At 41.0% G+C, this 15,124-nt stretch overlaps 1 protein-coding gene and 1 long non-coding RNA gene across 8 annotated transcripts in view; one reads left to right on the forward strand and one right to left on the reverse strand.

Moving 5' to 3' along the window:
- PKN2 (protein kinase N2) overlaps window positions 1–2,535 on the reverse strand; it is a 56,343-nt gene extending 53,808 nt beyond the window's left edge. The window contains exon 1 of one of the 2 annotated variants that reach the window (XM_055724209.1): window positions 2,243–2,535. In XM_055724209.1, the coding sequence (XP_055580184.1) occupies window positions 2,243–2,290 (48 nt within the window). In that variant the 5' untranslated portion in view covers window positions 2,291–2,535. The remainder of the gene's footprint in view (window positions 1–2,242) is intronic. The other variant, XM_055724210.1, reaches the window with a different exon arrangement.
- Window positions 2,536–2,741: 206 nt separating this feature from the next.
- The window catches only part of LOC114017630 (uncharacterized), a 520,469-nt gene continuing 508,086 nt past the window's right edge, over window positions 2,742–15,124 (forward strand). For all 6 annotated transcript variants that reach the window (XR_008734646.1, XR_008734645.1, XR_008734647.1 and 3 more), the window contains exon 1: window positions 2,742–3,161. This is a non-coding gene — a long non-coding RNA (uncharacterized LOC114017630). The remainder of the gene's footprint in view (window positions 3,162–15,124) is intronic.

The raw sequence follows: 15,124 nt of genomic DNA on the forward strand, positions 1-15,124 counted from the left end.
TCAGAATCAAGCTTGGGATTAACATGGGGTTTAGGAAAACCTACTGAAAACAAGCTAAGTATTAGCAAAACGTCTAAACTACACATTGCTCATGATCTAGATCAAGTCAACTATGTGATGCTTTCAACCTTTACTGTAGCAGTGCATTCTACAACTTCCTCATCTTTCTGTGCAAGATTGCAATATGCAAGCAAAAGCCCATTTTACGTATAAGCACTTTTTAAGTTAGAGTTCTTAGATTGAGGAAGTTTCCTCCTGAAGAAATATGAGTGAAATGGCGTATCTAACACTTCACTATAGTTCCCTTTACTTTGGGAACATGCCACTAAAGTAGCTTTTACATAGAAGTATATGAAGCATAATTTGGTTTGAAAGATTCCCAAGAAAAATCCTACTGATGCCTTTGCATTTCACTGCTAATATGTGCCACTGCAAAACCATTACCTATACAGTGGTTCTTCCCAATATGGAAGTTTCTCCAAAAAATACCTAGAAGTTCTCGAAGCTTAAATACCTAGAAGTTCTCAAAGCTTAAACCCTACTGGGATTTCCATGTTAACTTCACAACCTTCCTGTCTTGCCCAAAGAACTGTATTTATTGATACAGACGTTACCACATATAATGGATGAGATAGAGCAGCCAAAGGATCTAACCCATCCTGTTGTTTTGTAGTGGTTATTTTTTTGTTTCTTAAATCAGTATCAGTCAGTCTCATCTTCCAAGAAAAAAAAAACAACACAAAAACAATCCTCCCCATGCCCAATAACAAAAGTCCCCCCATACAAACCCCCTCCATTTCTCTTTAAATTAGTCCAGACCCCACTCTCAGTACTTTAACAGAATTTCTGCTTCCACTTAGCTTACCTGAAATGCTACCAGTTACTTATTCACACAGCTCACCACTTCAAACAGGTTTACCAGCTTATATATCATCGTATCAAGTTTGTATTAACATAGCGATTCTTCCTAGACACTTATGAGCCACTGATTAAAGTTCAGCATTTTAGATGGATTCTTAGCCTTCAGCCATCTCATGTGCTACAATATTAAGCAGACTGCTACATCTCTGTTGCGCCTTCTTTTCCTTTGTTACTCAAGCGAGCACACTACTAACATTTAAAAATACATGAGAATTTAACTGCATTTAGGAAATAAAATATCTCCTTTTTAAAGCATGCCTTTTAAATTTCTATTCGAGCATTAAATTAAATGCTTTCCATTTATGGACTCCTTACTTTGGTTAATTGTCCAACTAATAAATTAAGAGACACGTTCTTTGCCTGGTTAGTCATAACAACTTGCATAGATTTAGCGGTGTATAATAAAAAAATAAATTAAAAAAGCAAGCTTTCTTTTGGATAAGGAAGTGGAAGAGCTGGCAGGTTGAGCTGACATTTAAAGATACGAGCACAAAAGTGGAGCTCCCGAATCGCATCGAACGCTGCAGCTGACAAGCAGAAAAGTAACAGTTGCACTGGCAACTCACACTGATCGAACTACAGGGATGGAAACAACCAACCCCCGAGTTTTCCGGGCCTTTTACAGTGTTGGGGGGTTGTTTTTTTTGGTTGGTTTTGTTTTGGGTTTTTTTCTGGTTTTGTTTTGTTTTTGTAGCGACAAGAACCCTTGCCGTGTGACAAGTAACTGGCCGCACCATTTTCTCCTCTCCACAGGCTCCGAGTTCAAGGCCTACATAGAGGAAGCTGCTCCGGCTTCTGCGCGGTGCCGCAGAAGGGAAAAGCTCCTCGCCTGACCCGGACGCGGGCGGCGGGGCGGCCACCGGGACCCCTCCGGCCGGGGCCCTGACGAGCCGTGCCCAGGACGGCGGGGGCGAGAGCTACGAGGCACGGCGGCGGGCAGCCTCCGCGCTGCCGCGGGGCGCTCCCCAGCCGCCGGGGCCGCGGCCGGGACCGGGGGCGCGGCCCAGGGCAGGCCCCGCCGGAGGGACGCGGCCGCTCGGCGGGGAGAAGGAGAGAGCCGAGAGCAGACAAAAGCGGGTCGCGGCCGGCGGCAGGGTGGGGCCGTGACCGGGCGGCGGCGCCTCCGCTCCCGGGGGACAGCGGCGGGAAGAGGCCTGGGGTGGGCACGGTCTTCCGCCGCCTCCCCGGGCCGGCCGCGGGGTGGGGTGGGCGCTCCGCGGCGGGCAGGGGGCGGCGGGGCGCGGCGGCTCCATCCTCCCCGTGAAGGACGGGAGCGGAGCGGGGCCGGGGCGGCGCCCGCAGGGACGCCGCCACCGCTTACCTGGAGCTCGGTGAAGAGGATCTCCCTCTCGGCCGCGTTGGACGCCATTGCGCTGGGGTTTGAAGTCCGCACCTGGACGCTGCTGCCGCCGCCGCCGGCGGGGAGGGGAGCGAGGGAGGCGGGTCCGGGGCCGGGACTAAGGGCGCATGGGGGGCGGGGGGAGCACTCCGCGCTCAGGCTGGCAGGGAGACGTGGGGGGACGCCGCCGCCGTCCCCCCTCCTCTCATGGGGGTCGCGCCGGGCGCTGGGGCGCGGTGCGGTGCGGTCCCCGCCGGGCCGCGGTGCGCTCCCCCGCCCAGGCGCGGCGCTCGGCCCTGGGAGCGCTCGGCCGCCGCGGCTGCTGCTCCTGCGGCCGCCGCGGATGTCGCACCATTTGGCTGTCACCCTGTCGCAAAAGCGCCGCTGCTTTGCGGCTCCCGGAGCACGTGACCGCGCGTGTGGGGAGGAAGAGCGGGCTCCCTGGAGGCGGCCGGCAGCCCGCCCCTGCCCCCCCGCGGGTGGAGCGGTGCGACGCGCGGGCTGGGCGGGAAGGCGGCCGGTCGCGAGCGCGCCCCCCCCTCAGCCCCTCAGCCCCTCAGCCCCTCAGCCCCTCAGCCCCTCAGCCCCGTCTCTTTGCCGCCTTCCTCCCGCGCCGCAGCGCTCCCCTGCCCGCGCTTCCCTCGTCTGTAAAGCTCCAGCGCTGGGAGTCCTGTCGTTCCCTCCTGTGGTGGTGGCGGGCAAGGGGGGCGTGCGGCACTTCCCTGGTGCTGGAGGTTGCTGGGGCTGGGCTCCACCAGGCCTCAGCGACAGGGAAAACCTGGCCGGTTTATAGTAAAAGCAGCTAGCTCAGGAAGGAGAGGTCATGTTTATCTCAAGCGCCCGGAGAGAGGGCAGCCACCTGCCACCCTGGGGACCCGGAGCAGTGGCCCAGGAGGCTGTGGTGAGTGGGGGCTGTTAACGCCGTTCTTACTAGTTTAAAGGGCTAAACATACGTGCTTGATGAGTTTGGGGGTGGCGGGGGGTGACACTGTTCAGTTAGTCTGCAGATTAATAAGCTTCTGATAGCTTCAAAGACAACTCGAGTGTCTTGGGAGGAAGTGGTGTCTCTTCCCTCATGGCAGCATGTGACACTAGCATTTATTCAGTTTCCTGCCAGTGTCAGATGTTTGTTGTTTTTTAGGTTTGTTTTTTCACCTGCCCATAAACATATGCATTCTGTTGGCTAGACCATACACACATGCATTCTCATACCACCTTAGTGTTTGATGTTATATTAGGCAAATTAAACTCATGCAAAACACTGTGTGGAAGCAACTAAAACTTTGTTTTATCTGTGCAGTTCATGTTAAACTCTTATAAGTTGATGCAGTTGTGATAAATTCGTTTTCAATCATGTATGAGCATTTGTTCTGTTTATGTTAGTGCGTCTCAGTATGGGTACAGGCCGATAGGCTGTTTGCTCTAGAACTGCAAATTAAAGTTTTGGAGGGCTGTTTTTTTAGGTTTTTTTGTTTGTTTGTTTGTTTTTTTTAGGAAAAGGAATGGGAGATGTAAACATTAAATTACCACAATTACTATTCCTAACGAATTTGAAACATTTTAAGTATTCTTATACTTCCACTGTTGAGCAACAAACAAACCAGACAATCTGAAGTACTGTCTATTATGCAGTACAAAAGAAGTTTATGAACCTATGCACACAGTTAATGTCACATAAAAGAAATACTAAGATAGTTCTACAGTAACAACAGAGATCTTCACAGAAATTGGACTTTTTCACTGACATGCCTAAGTAACTGTTGATATAGTTCATAATCTTGCACATATAGAAATCTACATACAGATGTAGTCCACTTGAAGCCAATGGCTTAATTTGTGTTTTGAGTGGCCAGTTGCAGGCTGGGAGGAAAAGGGGAAAGCAGAGAGGAGGAAAACTTCACCTGCCAGTTGGCTGTCACTGTTTTACAAAGAATATCAAAAGTTCATAAATCTGGGGTTAACAGGGCTGTAATATAGTATTTTACTTACTGTTCATTTCTGCATTGGTACATGACAGCAACCAGTGAGGAAAACATATCTTGGATATCACAGAGCAATACACAACATCTGAGGTTAAATTGTAAATTGTGTTAAATTGTATCAGGGACTGGCTTAGCACTTGGATAAAATTTTTGAAGCACGCACTTTCTGTGGTGCATGTAAATTCCTCAAACGCAGCTCTGGTTCTTGGCTGATTTTTATTTTTTTTTTTTTAATTTACTGTGCAATTTTAAACTTCCTAAAGAATACTAACTTAAGAGGTCATGTAGGTCGCTTTTCTGAGTCTGGGTATCAGGTGAACGTCTTTATGTGATCAAGAGCCGCAAGGAATATAACTCATATCTGAGACAGTTACAAAGAATGAGAATTTCAGAAATCATTCATATGACTCAATTGTGAAAAAGGCTGTATGGGGGAATCCTAGTTATTCTTCCTCAGACTTCCTGGCTCAATTTTTCTCATAGCCAAAGTTTCACATTATCCAGTAACATTTGTGTAGCACAGCTTTGCTGTCAGTTGTGTGATGTAGTCTTAGTTTAGCAGTCACATGTCAAAACCCATGAATTTGCTTTACTTGTGGAGCAGGGTACGTTTTTGGGCACGTTGTGGAAGAAGTGGGAGGGGGCAAAGACAGATACTTATACAATAATTTCTCAGTTTGAGCATGATATAATGATGCGGAACTGTATTTAGAATTAATTTGAACTTTTTTTGAGTTCTGTTTTGAGAACAGATGCTTAAGGATATATAGAAATAATCAGAAAAGGCTGGATTACTGTGACTTAGTGACTTACACTTGTCAGCATGTATGTGGTCTGTTACTGCAACTCATCTACTAGTCTGCTCCCATTGGAAAGGAGGAGGAGTCGATGTGCTAGCATGTACATTTTACAAGATGTTGTCAGAGGGAAACACAGATTGTGTCCCAAAGAAAATCTGTAGATATATGAGTGGATGTCAGCAAAGTTAGTGAAGCTTTGAGATTCTGTCTAAAGCAGGCAGCTGACTTTAGTTCGTTCTTAACCTAGCTTGTCTATTGAGTGTAGCCTACAACATGTTGTTGTCCCCATCAAGACAGGGCCTAGAATCTTTTTCATATTCCCAATGTTATTTAGACAACTTTCTAAATTTTAGACAAAGTTCTAAATTTCATAGAAGTGTAGTAGCACAGGAATCAAAAGAGGAATTGGGTTGAAAAAAACATTAGCTTAGCTAAATCTCTGATACTTAGTAATTCTTCCTCCAGAATCTGGAAAACACAACGCAGTGCTGGATGACTGTAGCTCTGCATTAAAGTACTGTGACAGAGAATTACTGAGCAAGAGACAACATTCCGAGTGAGTCCCAAAATAGAAGGCATTTAAGTACGTAAATCCAAGAATCTAGCGTTATATGGAATCCTGAGTTCAGCCTGTGCCTTAAAATATCTGAATGCTATTTCTTCAGACATTATTCTATTAGCTCATTCCCTACAGTCAATTAACATGCTTGAAAAGCAAACTGAATGAAAGGCATGTCAGTACCGTTGGCTAATGCCTTTAATTATTTCTTTTTTTCAGGTTGTGTTATTAAAGTGTTTGTCCCAAAGACCTTGAAAAGTAAATAGCTGAGACTTCCAGTGTTATAAGGGTTGCAAAGCACACTTTGTGAACCTTTGAGCATAGTACTACAGAACTCTTAAGACAAATATGAAGGATACTGTAAGCAAAATCTAGGGTGTTTTTTAGAATGTTTCTAGTTAGTCCTATATATCATCTGAGGAAAAGTTTGTCTTCATTTGGTGATGCATATAGAAATGAGGATTGAGGAATGTGAAGAACACCAGAATAGGTGTTTATTATATTATTATACTGATATTATACTTATATGTATATATTTATATTATATTATTATACTACCAGCAAGATTTTACCAGGAAAAAGCATGTTTTTATTTAAGCTTCTGGTTAATCTTGCTTGTTTAAATTAGTGATGTATTCTAGGGGGACAACAATGTACAGACGTGCTTGGGTATGGTTTAAATGAAACTCTTGGAAAAGAGGAAATTGGATACCATTTGAGGTGCACTGTGTTAGTAGGCACATAGGGGCAGAGCAATACTAGGCCAGCCCACCATGTTTTTAGGCACACAACAAACTAGAAATTAGTGACCTTTTTGATGGGGTGGGGTACAGATTATTTAATTTTGCAAGTAATATTTATACCTGTTAAAGGAAATAATTCTCTGTATCTCTCTAATAAAGTGGGAATACTAACATTCACAGTTCAACTCTGCTTTAGGATAGCATTTTATTTAACATGTTTCACTTGGGAATAAAGACAAATGTGCAAAGAAATGTATCCCCAACATTAGCTTTAAAAAACCTCACACCACAGCAGAGTTTTAGTAATGTAATCATTTGGTCTCCCTGACTTCTAGACATAGCAGTATTAGTCTTTTGTTCCCATAGTTGTCCTTCTAGGATGAATTCTCTGAAAATCTTATGAAATCCTGGAGCAATGAGGTACAGGAAAAGTGAGATGGGACAGTGTATACATCTTTGACATTTTTGTTTACTTCAGCCTGGAGATGCTGAAAAAATAGAGCATTAATGAAGAGTAGTACTTCTTATCTTCCTGTTTTGCTTCTCAAATCATTGTGGGAATGGGAAAAAGCTTTGCTTTAAGAGCTTCCAGTAATAAATCTTGGAATAGACTTAGAAAGAAATGTATCTAGATCAGGTTAAACTTTGAGATAAAGAAGAAATTAATATAATCTTTCTTAGACCAGCAGCTTGCTGGTGTTTATTAAAGGAAATGCCGAACAGGAGAAAAAGAAAAAAAAACAAACACAAAGTTGTGGATATTTTTAATGTGTTTAGCTTGAGAATGTTGTTTCCTTTCTTGAAAACTCACTTCTTCCATAGTATTTCTTAGAAGTTTATCACCCACCTTTCACTCAGATTTCCTAAAGGGAATTCCATGGAAGAAAAGGCTCCTGAGAGTGAGCATGAGAGCCTTCTGAGGCTCTTATTGATGTACCAGTGACAGTGAAGAGGACAAGATGATGACATCGTAAACAGAAAACTAAAATGACTATGTAACTTTATTTAGCTCGTGGCGCTTGCAAATTTTGCATATCCTTAAACTATTTCTTTATAACTCTTTTAGTTACACAGCTAATCTTACAACTTTTGAGTGGATTGCTGTGATGTAATCATAACCCTGCTCGCAATTGCTTCACACTTTCTAGTTAAAATTTGTCTTCTGTGTTTACATACTATTACCCAGGGCTAGGTACAGGCATATTATCACCCAGTAGGCAGAGGCTATGAGGAGTGGAGTGCCACAAACCTTATCTTACTATCTGTTTTATTAATTTTGGACCCTGGGAGGACTTGCAGTCAGTGACAAAAGAGTGCTCCAGGGGAAGGAGGATCATGCCTGATATTGCCTCCTGTTCGTCTTTTCCCGTCTTCCCTTACAAGGGAAAATCTGCCTTGTGCCAGTCAGTGGAACCCTGTGGAGAAGTGCCCTACCTGTGCAGAACCAGCTGTAAGATCAGACCTCATTTATTTAAAGGAGATCAACTTGGATTATTTGAAGTAATAACAAAATGCTTTATGTCTTTACATTAAGGCTATGATCCTACAAGTGGATCAACATGATGGATCTTTACACCTATGCTAAGACCCAGTGATTCTAATTAAACTTGATTATAGGATCAAGCTTAACATACTCAGTGTTGTTTCTGCAATGAGCTCTGCACAGATGGACGCTTGTACTTTTGTTGAATCCTATTCACTGAAGTGAATAGGGCCTGGTGCAGCATTGGTAACATCAAGACCTTACTTTCTGAGAATGTAGATAAGCAATCAGTACAAGCAAGGTAACTATACCTTTGCATAGTTTCTGGTCTCATTGCTTTATTTCTGTCAGTTGCAAGCATTTTAATTCAAATGGTGGCTGATCTAAAGTACCTTAGTTTGTTATAAAACCAAGGCAAGATGGGTTCAGGAGTGATTTAAAGTATGTTACCCTGTTATGAAGAAGACTGACTTTCTGAAGAAATGTAGGTGGCTGTGACCTAAAGTTGCTGTGAATAGACATTAACACATTTGGGCTCTGGAGATAATTGAAGGATTTTCACATGCAGCTTTAAGGTGTGCAGCTTTCCATGATTCTAGGAAAATCGAATTCCTACAAAAGGCTTTGCAAATACAAAACAAAGAGTTTGAGAGTCAAAACATAGCTGGAATCCCAGTCTGCATTTGGAGGAAAGGGAAATATATTGCAAAGGATGAGTCAGACATGCCATCCCCAGAGAAATCTTTGCTAAGTAGGAAATCTGTGCTTGAAAGGCTGCTGCAGGGATATCTCTGTTGCATGCTTCTAAGGTGGGATTTGACCTGCATTTGGAAAGTCTGTTGCTGCCAGCAATACTAGACTGCAGATTTGCTAGCAGCTCCCAGGAGGGCATGCAAAAAGCAGAAAGTTGTGTACATTCTTCTGTGCATCGTGATACTGACAGACTGGTCTCGCCCTGTGTTGTGGAAGTTGATGTGTACAACTGGTGAACTTCTGGTTGTCCTCAACCAATTTTAATTTGCTGTTTTGAAATTACAGCAAAGACAGAAACAGGAACTAAGTCCTTTGCCTGCAAACGTACAGCTACAGTGTCATGTCTGGTGGTGCACTGTCCATACATAAAGTTTTCTTTAGCTCTGCTGTGTTTGTGGACATTATAAACAGCTATGCCAAATGATTCTGAAACAGACTTCATCAGACACTCAGACTTAGATGGTAATGATTTTTGGTCATGATTAACCCGATGGCTGTTTTTTCTCTCCATGTCTTTATCTCTTCTCAGACAGTAGCCTGCATATGTAACTCTGTCAGGGGTTGAAGTCCTAAGTAGTTATTAACTTGTACTTGGTATGCAATGTCTCCAAATTAAAAGGGCAGCTCTATCTTCATCTAATGAACACTTAAAATAAGAGAGTTACCAGGCAGGTTTATAGCTGGCTTTAATTGCATTCTCCTTGCTTTGCTGGGACTGGCATACCCAGGAAAGAAGTGAGTTTAACCGCTTTCAGAGAAAATGACAATTGCATCATACAATATCAAGAGAAAGATTCATTCAAAAAATGTTAGTGCTGATACCAAATATGTTACTGCTTCCCCTTCTCTCTTCCTTCTTTTCACTCCCTGTCTTCCTCTGCCCCAGTCCTTTTATTCTCATGGTATGTCAAACAAATTTGCTCCTGTGTAACTTACTGCAGCTGTATATTGCTTTGATTTGTTCTACTGCTTTTGAACCTTGTGGTCCAGAGGTGGCTTGTTATGGTGTATTCCACTTAATAAACTGCTATTTAAGCATAAGTCAGGAAGTAAGAATGGTATTTTGCCTTCTTTCTAAATTTGCAGTAGCTCCCAAGTAACTTGAAATGCATTCACTGAAATTCAACGCTGTCAGTATGGCCTTGGATTTGAACCACTTATTATAATCATGTAATGAAATATTCTAGTAGAAAAATAAGCCACTTTCAAGGTGGTTTGCTGCCTAGCAGATAGTTTGCAGTTAGTGAACTTGTTTCTTCTTTGTAAGAAAAATGAGGCTAGAAGCTACTGAAAAACGTGTGGAAAAAGGTTTTGGAGCCTTGATCTGTTTTCTGTATCTATGCTGTCAAGGAGCAGTCAGCTAGAGGCAAACACTGAGGTAGAGTTAATGGAGGAGACGGCTGAAATGTACTGGGCTGGCATCTGAAACACGATAACCTGGATTTTCTTTACATTCATTTACCATTTTGCTTGCTGTAATGTTGACATATTAGCTTTAATGAGGGCAGCTTTTATAAAAGTGTTAGAAATGTCTCTTAACTCATGGAATGCCTTATTCAGCGTGCTCTCATTCTTTCCCTCTTGACTTGTTCTTTGCTTTCTTATATCTGCTCCCTACACATACCACACTCTCCCCACCCCTCCTTGATGGAAGTAGTGCAGTGATGGAGCAAAGCATGAAAATGAAGTGTAATAATATAAAACCAAAATAATAAGGTTTACCCTCCATCTGTCCTATATTCTTTCCATCCTGAGATCCATCTAGTAGGCCAGTCATGAACTGCAGTGTCCTTAAAGACTGATTGAAGTAGGAGAGCTTAGCTTAATTGGACCTGAGCTGAATGTGGTCATAGTAACGATGGAGATGATAGGGACATATCAGTGATATGTCCTCGCTGTCTTTGGAACTGTAGCCAAATTCTTTAGGACAGAAGTGCATAATTACCTTAAAAGTTGCATAAGCAGCCTAATGTTTGGGTTTTTATTAATTGTGATAGATAATAGTAATAATTATTAGAGGAAAGCATCACATCTAGACATAAAAAGCATGTATTTTCACATGGACCTAAGCACAAAAGTAAATCCGGTTGTTATTTACAGCTGCTATGCAGGCAGAAGTTGATTTAACATTAGGAAAGTGCAATAATAGGCAGGGTAATAAAGTTGTATCCTGTGTTACGAGACATGCAGATTTTAGATACAGCAGCCAATATATTATAACTTTTTTTAATAATTCAGATGATAAAATCATACTTCAAAAATACGAATATTTCATAAGTCTAATACAACAGAAGCCATTTAAAAGAAAAAGGCAAAGCAGAGGTCAGTTGGGGGTTGCCATTTGTGGGCTGTCCTTAACTCTGTTTATTGCTTCCCCTTTTCCCAGCAAATCCATTATTTAAGAAGGATTGTAAGACCCATGTAATCATTGAGGATTTACTTCCTTTGGTCCTTCAGAGCTGCATTCAGCAGCAACACTTAGATGGAGGTTACCAGGAAGTATTTTGGATAACAACAACTGTAAATTGTTGCTTGAAATTAACATTTGAAATTTAGGTAGACATAGGTTCAACTTTCGGGCTTGCACTGACAGAAGGCACTCTAGTTCTACATGGATCTTAGGTACAACTGATGTAAATTGGGACTCAGGCTAATGAGGTCAAGTCTCCTTCTCATTGCCAGTATAAAACCTTAATTCTCAGTTTTGATATTAAAATATAGAAGAATTTGAAATATATAATAGGTATGCTAAGGTTCAGGGTAGGCTTAAGCTTTTACTTTGGAATAATCTTCGCTGGCAAAAAGTTCTTTTGCTGTCTGTGGTGAATAGAGAGCATAATACTCTGATAAACTGCTTAATATTTCTTAATACTTAATATTTCTGAATATTATGTGGTGTAGATTGGTGGATAAATTAAATTATTAGTTTAACTGAAATGCTTTAGGACTGTGGTCGGTTTACCTCACGCTGTATCCAGTCTTTGCTGTAATACAGGTAGAATGTAGAAACATTTGTGTTTATTCATATATAACTTTCTTTTTACTTGCATAATCTGCAAGGCTACAGTACTTCTAAGTGTCCTTAGCATAAAAAGGCAAAAAAAAAAAAAAATTGGTAGTGGGAAAGGTGTATGAGTGAAAGATCTGCAACTTCAAGAGGATTTTCTTTATAAATGGAAATTTTAATATTAAATTGCTCCATCTAGTGGCAAACTGCTAAAACTGATGATTTTTCTTTAGTGATTATTATACTTTGTAATGGTTATTCCTTTTAAGTATTTAAGATTGAATTCTTCTTTTCCATGGAAAGTCCTCTGCCAAGGGAACTCCACCTGTGACAAGGTACAAACTTTGATTTTCCTTCCAGTTAATTCTGAGGATCTTTGTTGTTTACTATCAATGGAAGCAGGCCTCGTGTTCAAGTGTCTGAACTGCTTTTGAAAACTTGGTGTTAGTGCCTTAATACCTTCGGTTCGAGTTCTCCTTGGGGCTGGGAGGGAAGGTGGAGAAGCTGAGTTGCATAAATAATTAATACAATAAAGATGATGTCTCTGATTCTTCGGCAAAGAGTTAAAAGACAGAGTGAATTATTTACTGGGTATAGTATACTGAGATATGTTCTAACAAGATAAACCTTGGTTGCAGGTGGCTTCATTCAAATCTTAACTGGCACTGATACTATAATTTTAATAATAATGATAATAATAATGAACTAATTGAATGATTTGTTAATGTCAATATGCTTTGTAAGCAATTGGAATTCTTATGCCAATCAAGGTGAAACCCCCTGTGTTTCCCAGTGATATGAAAATAGAGAGAAAATTCAAAAGGAAAAATTTCAAGGAAAGGTTTAATCCAGACATCTCTGATGCCTTCTTCCTTTGCACACCTTGGAAATACACACTGACAAAATAGAAGGGCCCTCCAGAGGAGGCTTGCCCTTGGGCCAGCTGCTGTGATGCCTTGTATAGCTGGCTTTAAAGGAAACTGAGATGCTTAAGAATGCAAGATCAGAGAACTATGAATCAGTTTCAGGGTGGTTACATGTTATCATTGTTCTCTTTCTGAATGGACCCCAAAACTGTGCAGCTATCAGCTGAAGTCCTGCAGAAAACCAAAAATATTTTAAAATGAAAACCAAGAAAAAGGCAAAGAACTGAAATAGTTTAAAACCAAATTTTAAGTATTAGATTAAAAAATCCAAAGATGGCTGTTCTTGAGAACATAACAGGTGCAGTGGACTTTTGTCATTCATTTTTCAGTTTCGGTTAATCTGCTACATAAAAAATTTATATACCTTTAATTTCCTGGTAGATTAATTCTCACTTCTTCTCAGTCCATGTCTCAATACCCCTTATATACTGAGAAAGTGCTTTATAACACCGGAAGAGTTGCATTTTATCTCAAGACTACTGTTGTTATTGTTCACTTTAAATAATGCAACATAAACCTTGTAGTGCACTTTTCCAGACTGCCTCTCCCCAGTTGGGTTGATGACTTAAAATTGCAGATCTCTGTTCCTATCTTCCTTTCCAAGGCAAATGAACCCATTAAATATCACAATTGCATAACTTTCCTTAGTTCTAACTAAAGTTTCCTTGCAGCATGCATTTTAACCTCAGCTGTTATATTTTTGGCTGAACTTTCAGTGTTTGAAATAGAAGGTAACACATCCTGATAACAGTATATGAACAGATAATTAACATTGCTGTGAATTGGAATAGTGCTTTTAATCTTCTGTGGTTCTTACATAGCTGAGACTTCCCAGACAATAAAGCCAGTTAGGTGTACCCCATCTCTGTCTTTTTCTAATGCTTGATGGATTTTGGGCTACTCTTTCTGAAGAGTGTAGTTCCTGCAAGATAATCTTTATCAGTGTTGCTATGGTTGAGTTCCTTCCCTGGTACTGGCATCTACAGCAGTACTGACAGGAAACTGAACAAAAAGCCTTGGCCTTTGCACCTCCTTCAGTTGGACTGGGGAAGCTGAGAAGTATCAGTGAGTTTGTTGGTTTGGGGTTTTGTTTTGTTTTGTTTTTAACTGGTGACTTTCAAGATTCAAGGGAGGGGGGTGGCTGCTAAAGGATTTGCAAAATTGAGAAGATAATGCTGCTTGAATAATTACATTGTTTGAAATACTGTCTTTGGAATGCATATTCCAAAATTTAGTGTGGAATAATGTCTTTCATCCATTTGTCACTTAAAATTATGTGTTCCTTTTACACTAACCTTACATGAATTTGCTAAGTACTGCTACTTCAGGTATGTGTCCCATCTATTGAAGAATCATTTGACATATGCAATTGCACGTTTTCAGTATTTCTGACAGTTTTTATTGGGAAGTGAGAAAAATTTAGGACTTACCTTCTCTTAAAACTAGTTGGAAACAAGTTAATGCCTATTGTAATTTTGAGAGGGGTTAGGTTCTTGCCCTGATTGTTTTGGCAATCAGTCTGTATTTATTTTGAAAAGGGTTTTTTCATAATATTATCTAGCTATAGATTACTTCATTTTATCTACATCAGATTTTAAAAAATACCCATCTTTAATCTGTTATTAAGATTCAGTTGGCAAGTTTTTGTCTCTGTATGCTATAAACCTAGATCTGTATTCTCTTGAGGGAATTTCTAGGCTATGTTAGATAATAGTAGTAAATGGCTTATGGTTCAGCTAACCAATGCCAGTTTTCTCAGTCTGGCACACACTTCTTGCTAGGAAAAAATGATGATTATCTGGTTTGGATCATACTTGTTGCATGGTAGGGTGTCTTCTTGGAGGTGGCCAAGAACAATCTAGCTTTTTCCTGTTGGTAAGGTTCTCAGCTGTGAGAGATGGTTTTTAATTATTCAGAATTCCAACTTTTTAAGTGTATACTATGGTACTGAACACTCCAGGGTTTTGAGATTGCTTTATCTTAAAACAGAAACTTCCTTTGAATGAGTTGAAAATATGTGTATGGACTCTTTGCACTCTTCCTTGTTTCCTGAGGCAGATACATTATCAGGGTATGCTTTGTGATGGTTTGTACTGGTGCAATTCTGCTGTTCTCTAGAGTTGCTTTGTTGTGCTTTTCTACTGATTCTGATCTTGAAAAACATCTAAGCCATTGTACTCCCTATCCCATCCAAAATGCCTTATTTTTCTGATTAAATGTATTTGTTTCAAGCCTGAGCCAAACAGCAGCAGTCTCAGGAAAAAGTCTCTTAAAATGTGCATTGAGGGAGAGGTTATTTATGTGTATACTCTTTTTTTTTTTTTTTCCCAAATGTACTCATCAGAACCTTGCTGTTACCCACATGCAGTGTAAATAAATATTTGGCCTTGACCACTCTTTCTTTTTTCTTCATCCTTGCCCCTATAATGCTTCCTTGGTTTCTAGCAGAAAATGTCTTTAAAAAAATGTGGCTGTATACAGAAGTGGTAGGCTTTTTAACTTTTTGCAAGTTACTTAGAGTACCTAACTGCTGATCCATAGATGCCTGAGCCTTTTCTCTGAACAGCTGCCATGGGATAGTTCATGACTTGCAGAGCTGTTGCGTTTTTTT

The sequence above is a fragment of the Falco cherrug genome, chromosome 12 (assembly GCF_023634085.1).
Source record: "Falco cherrug isolate bFalChe1 chromosome 12, bFalChe1.pri, whole genome shotgun sequence".
NCBI lineage: Eukaryota > Metazoa > Chordata > Aves > Falconiformes > Falconidae > Falco > Falco cherrug.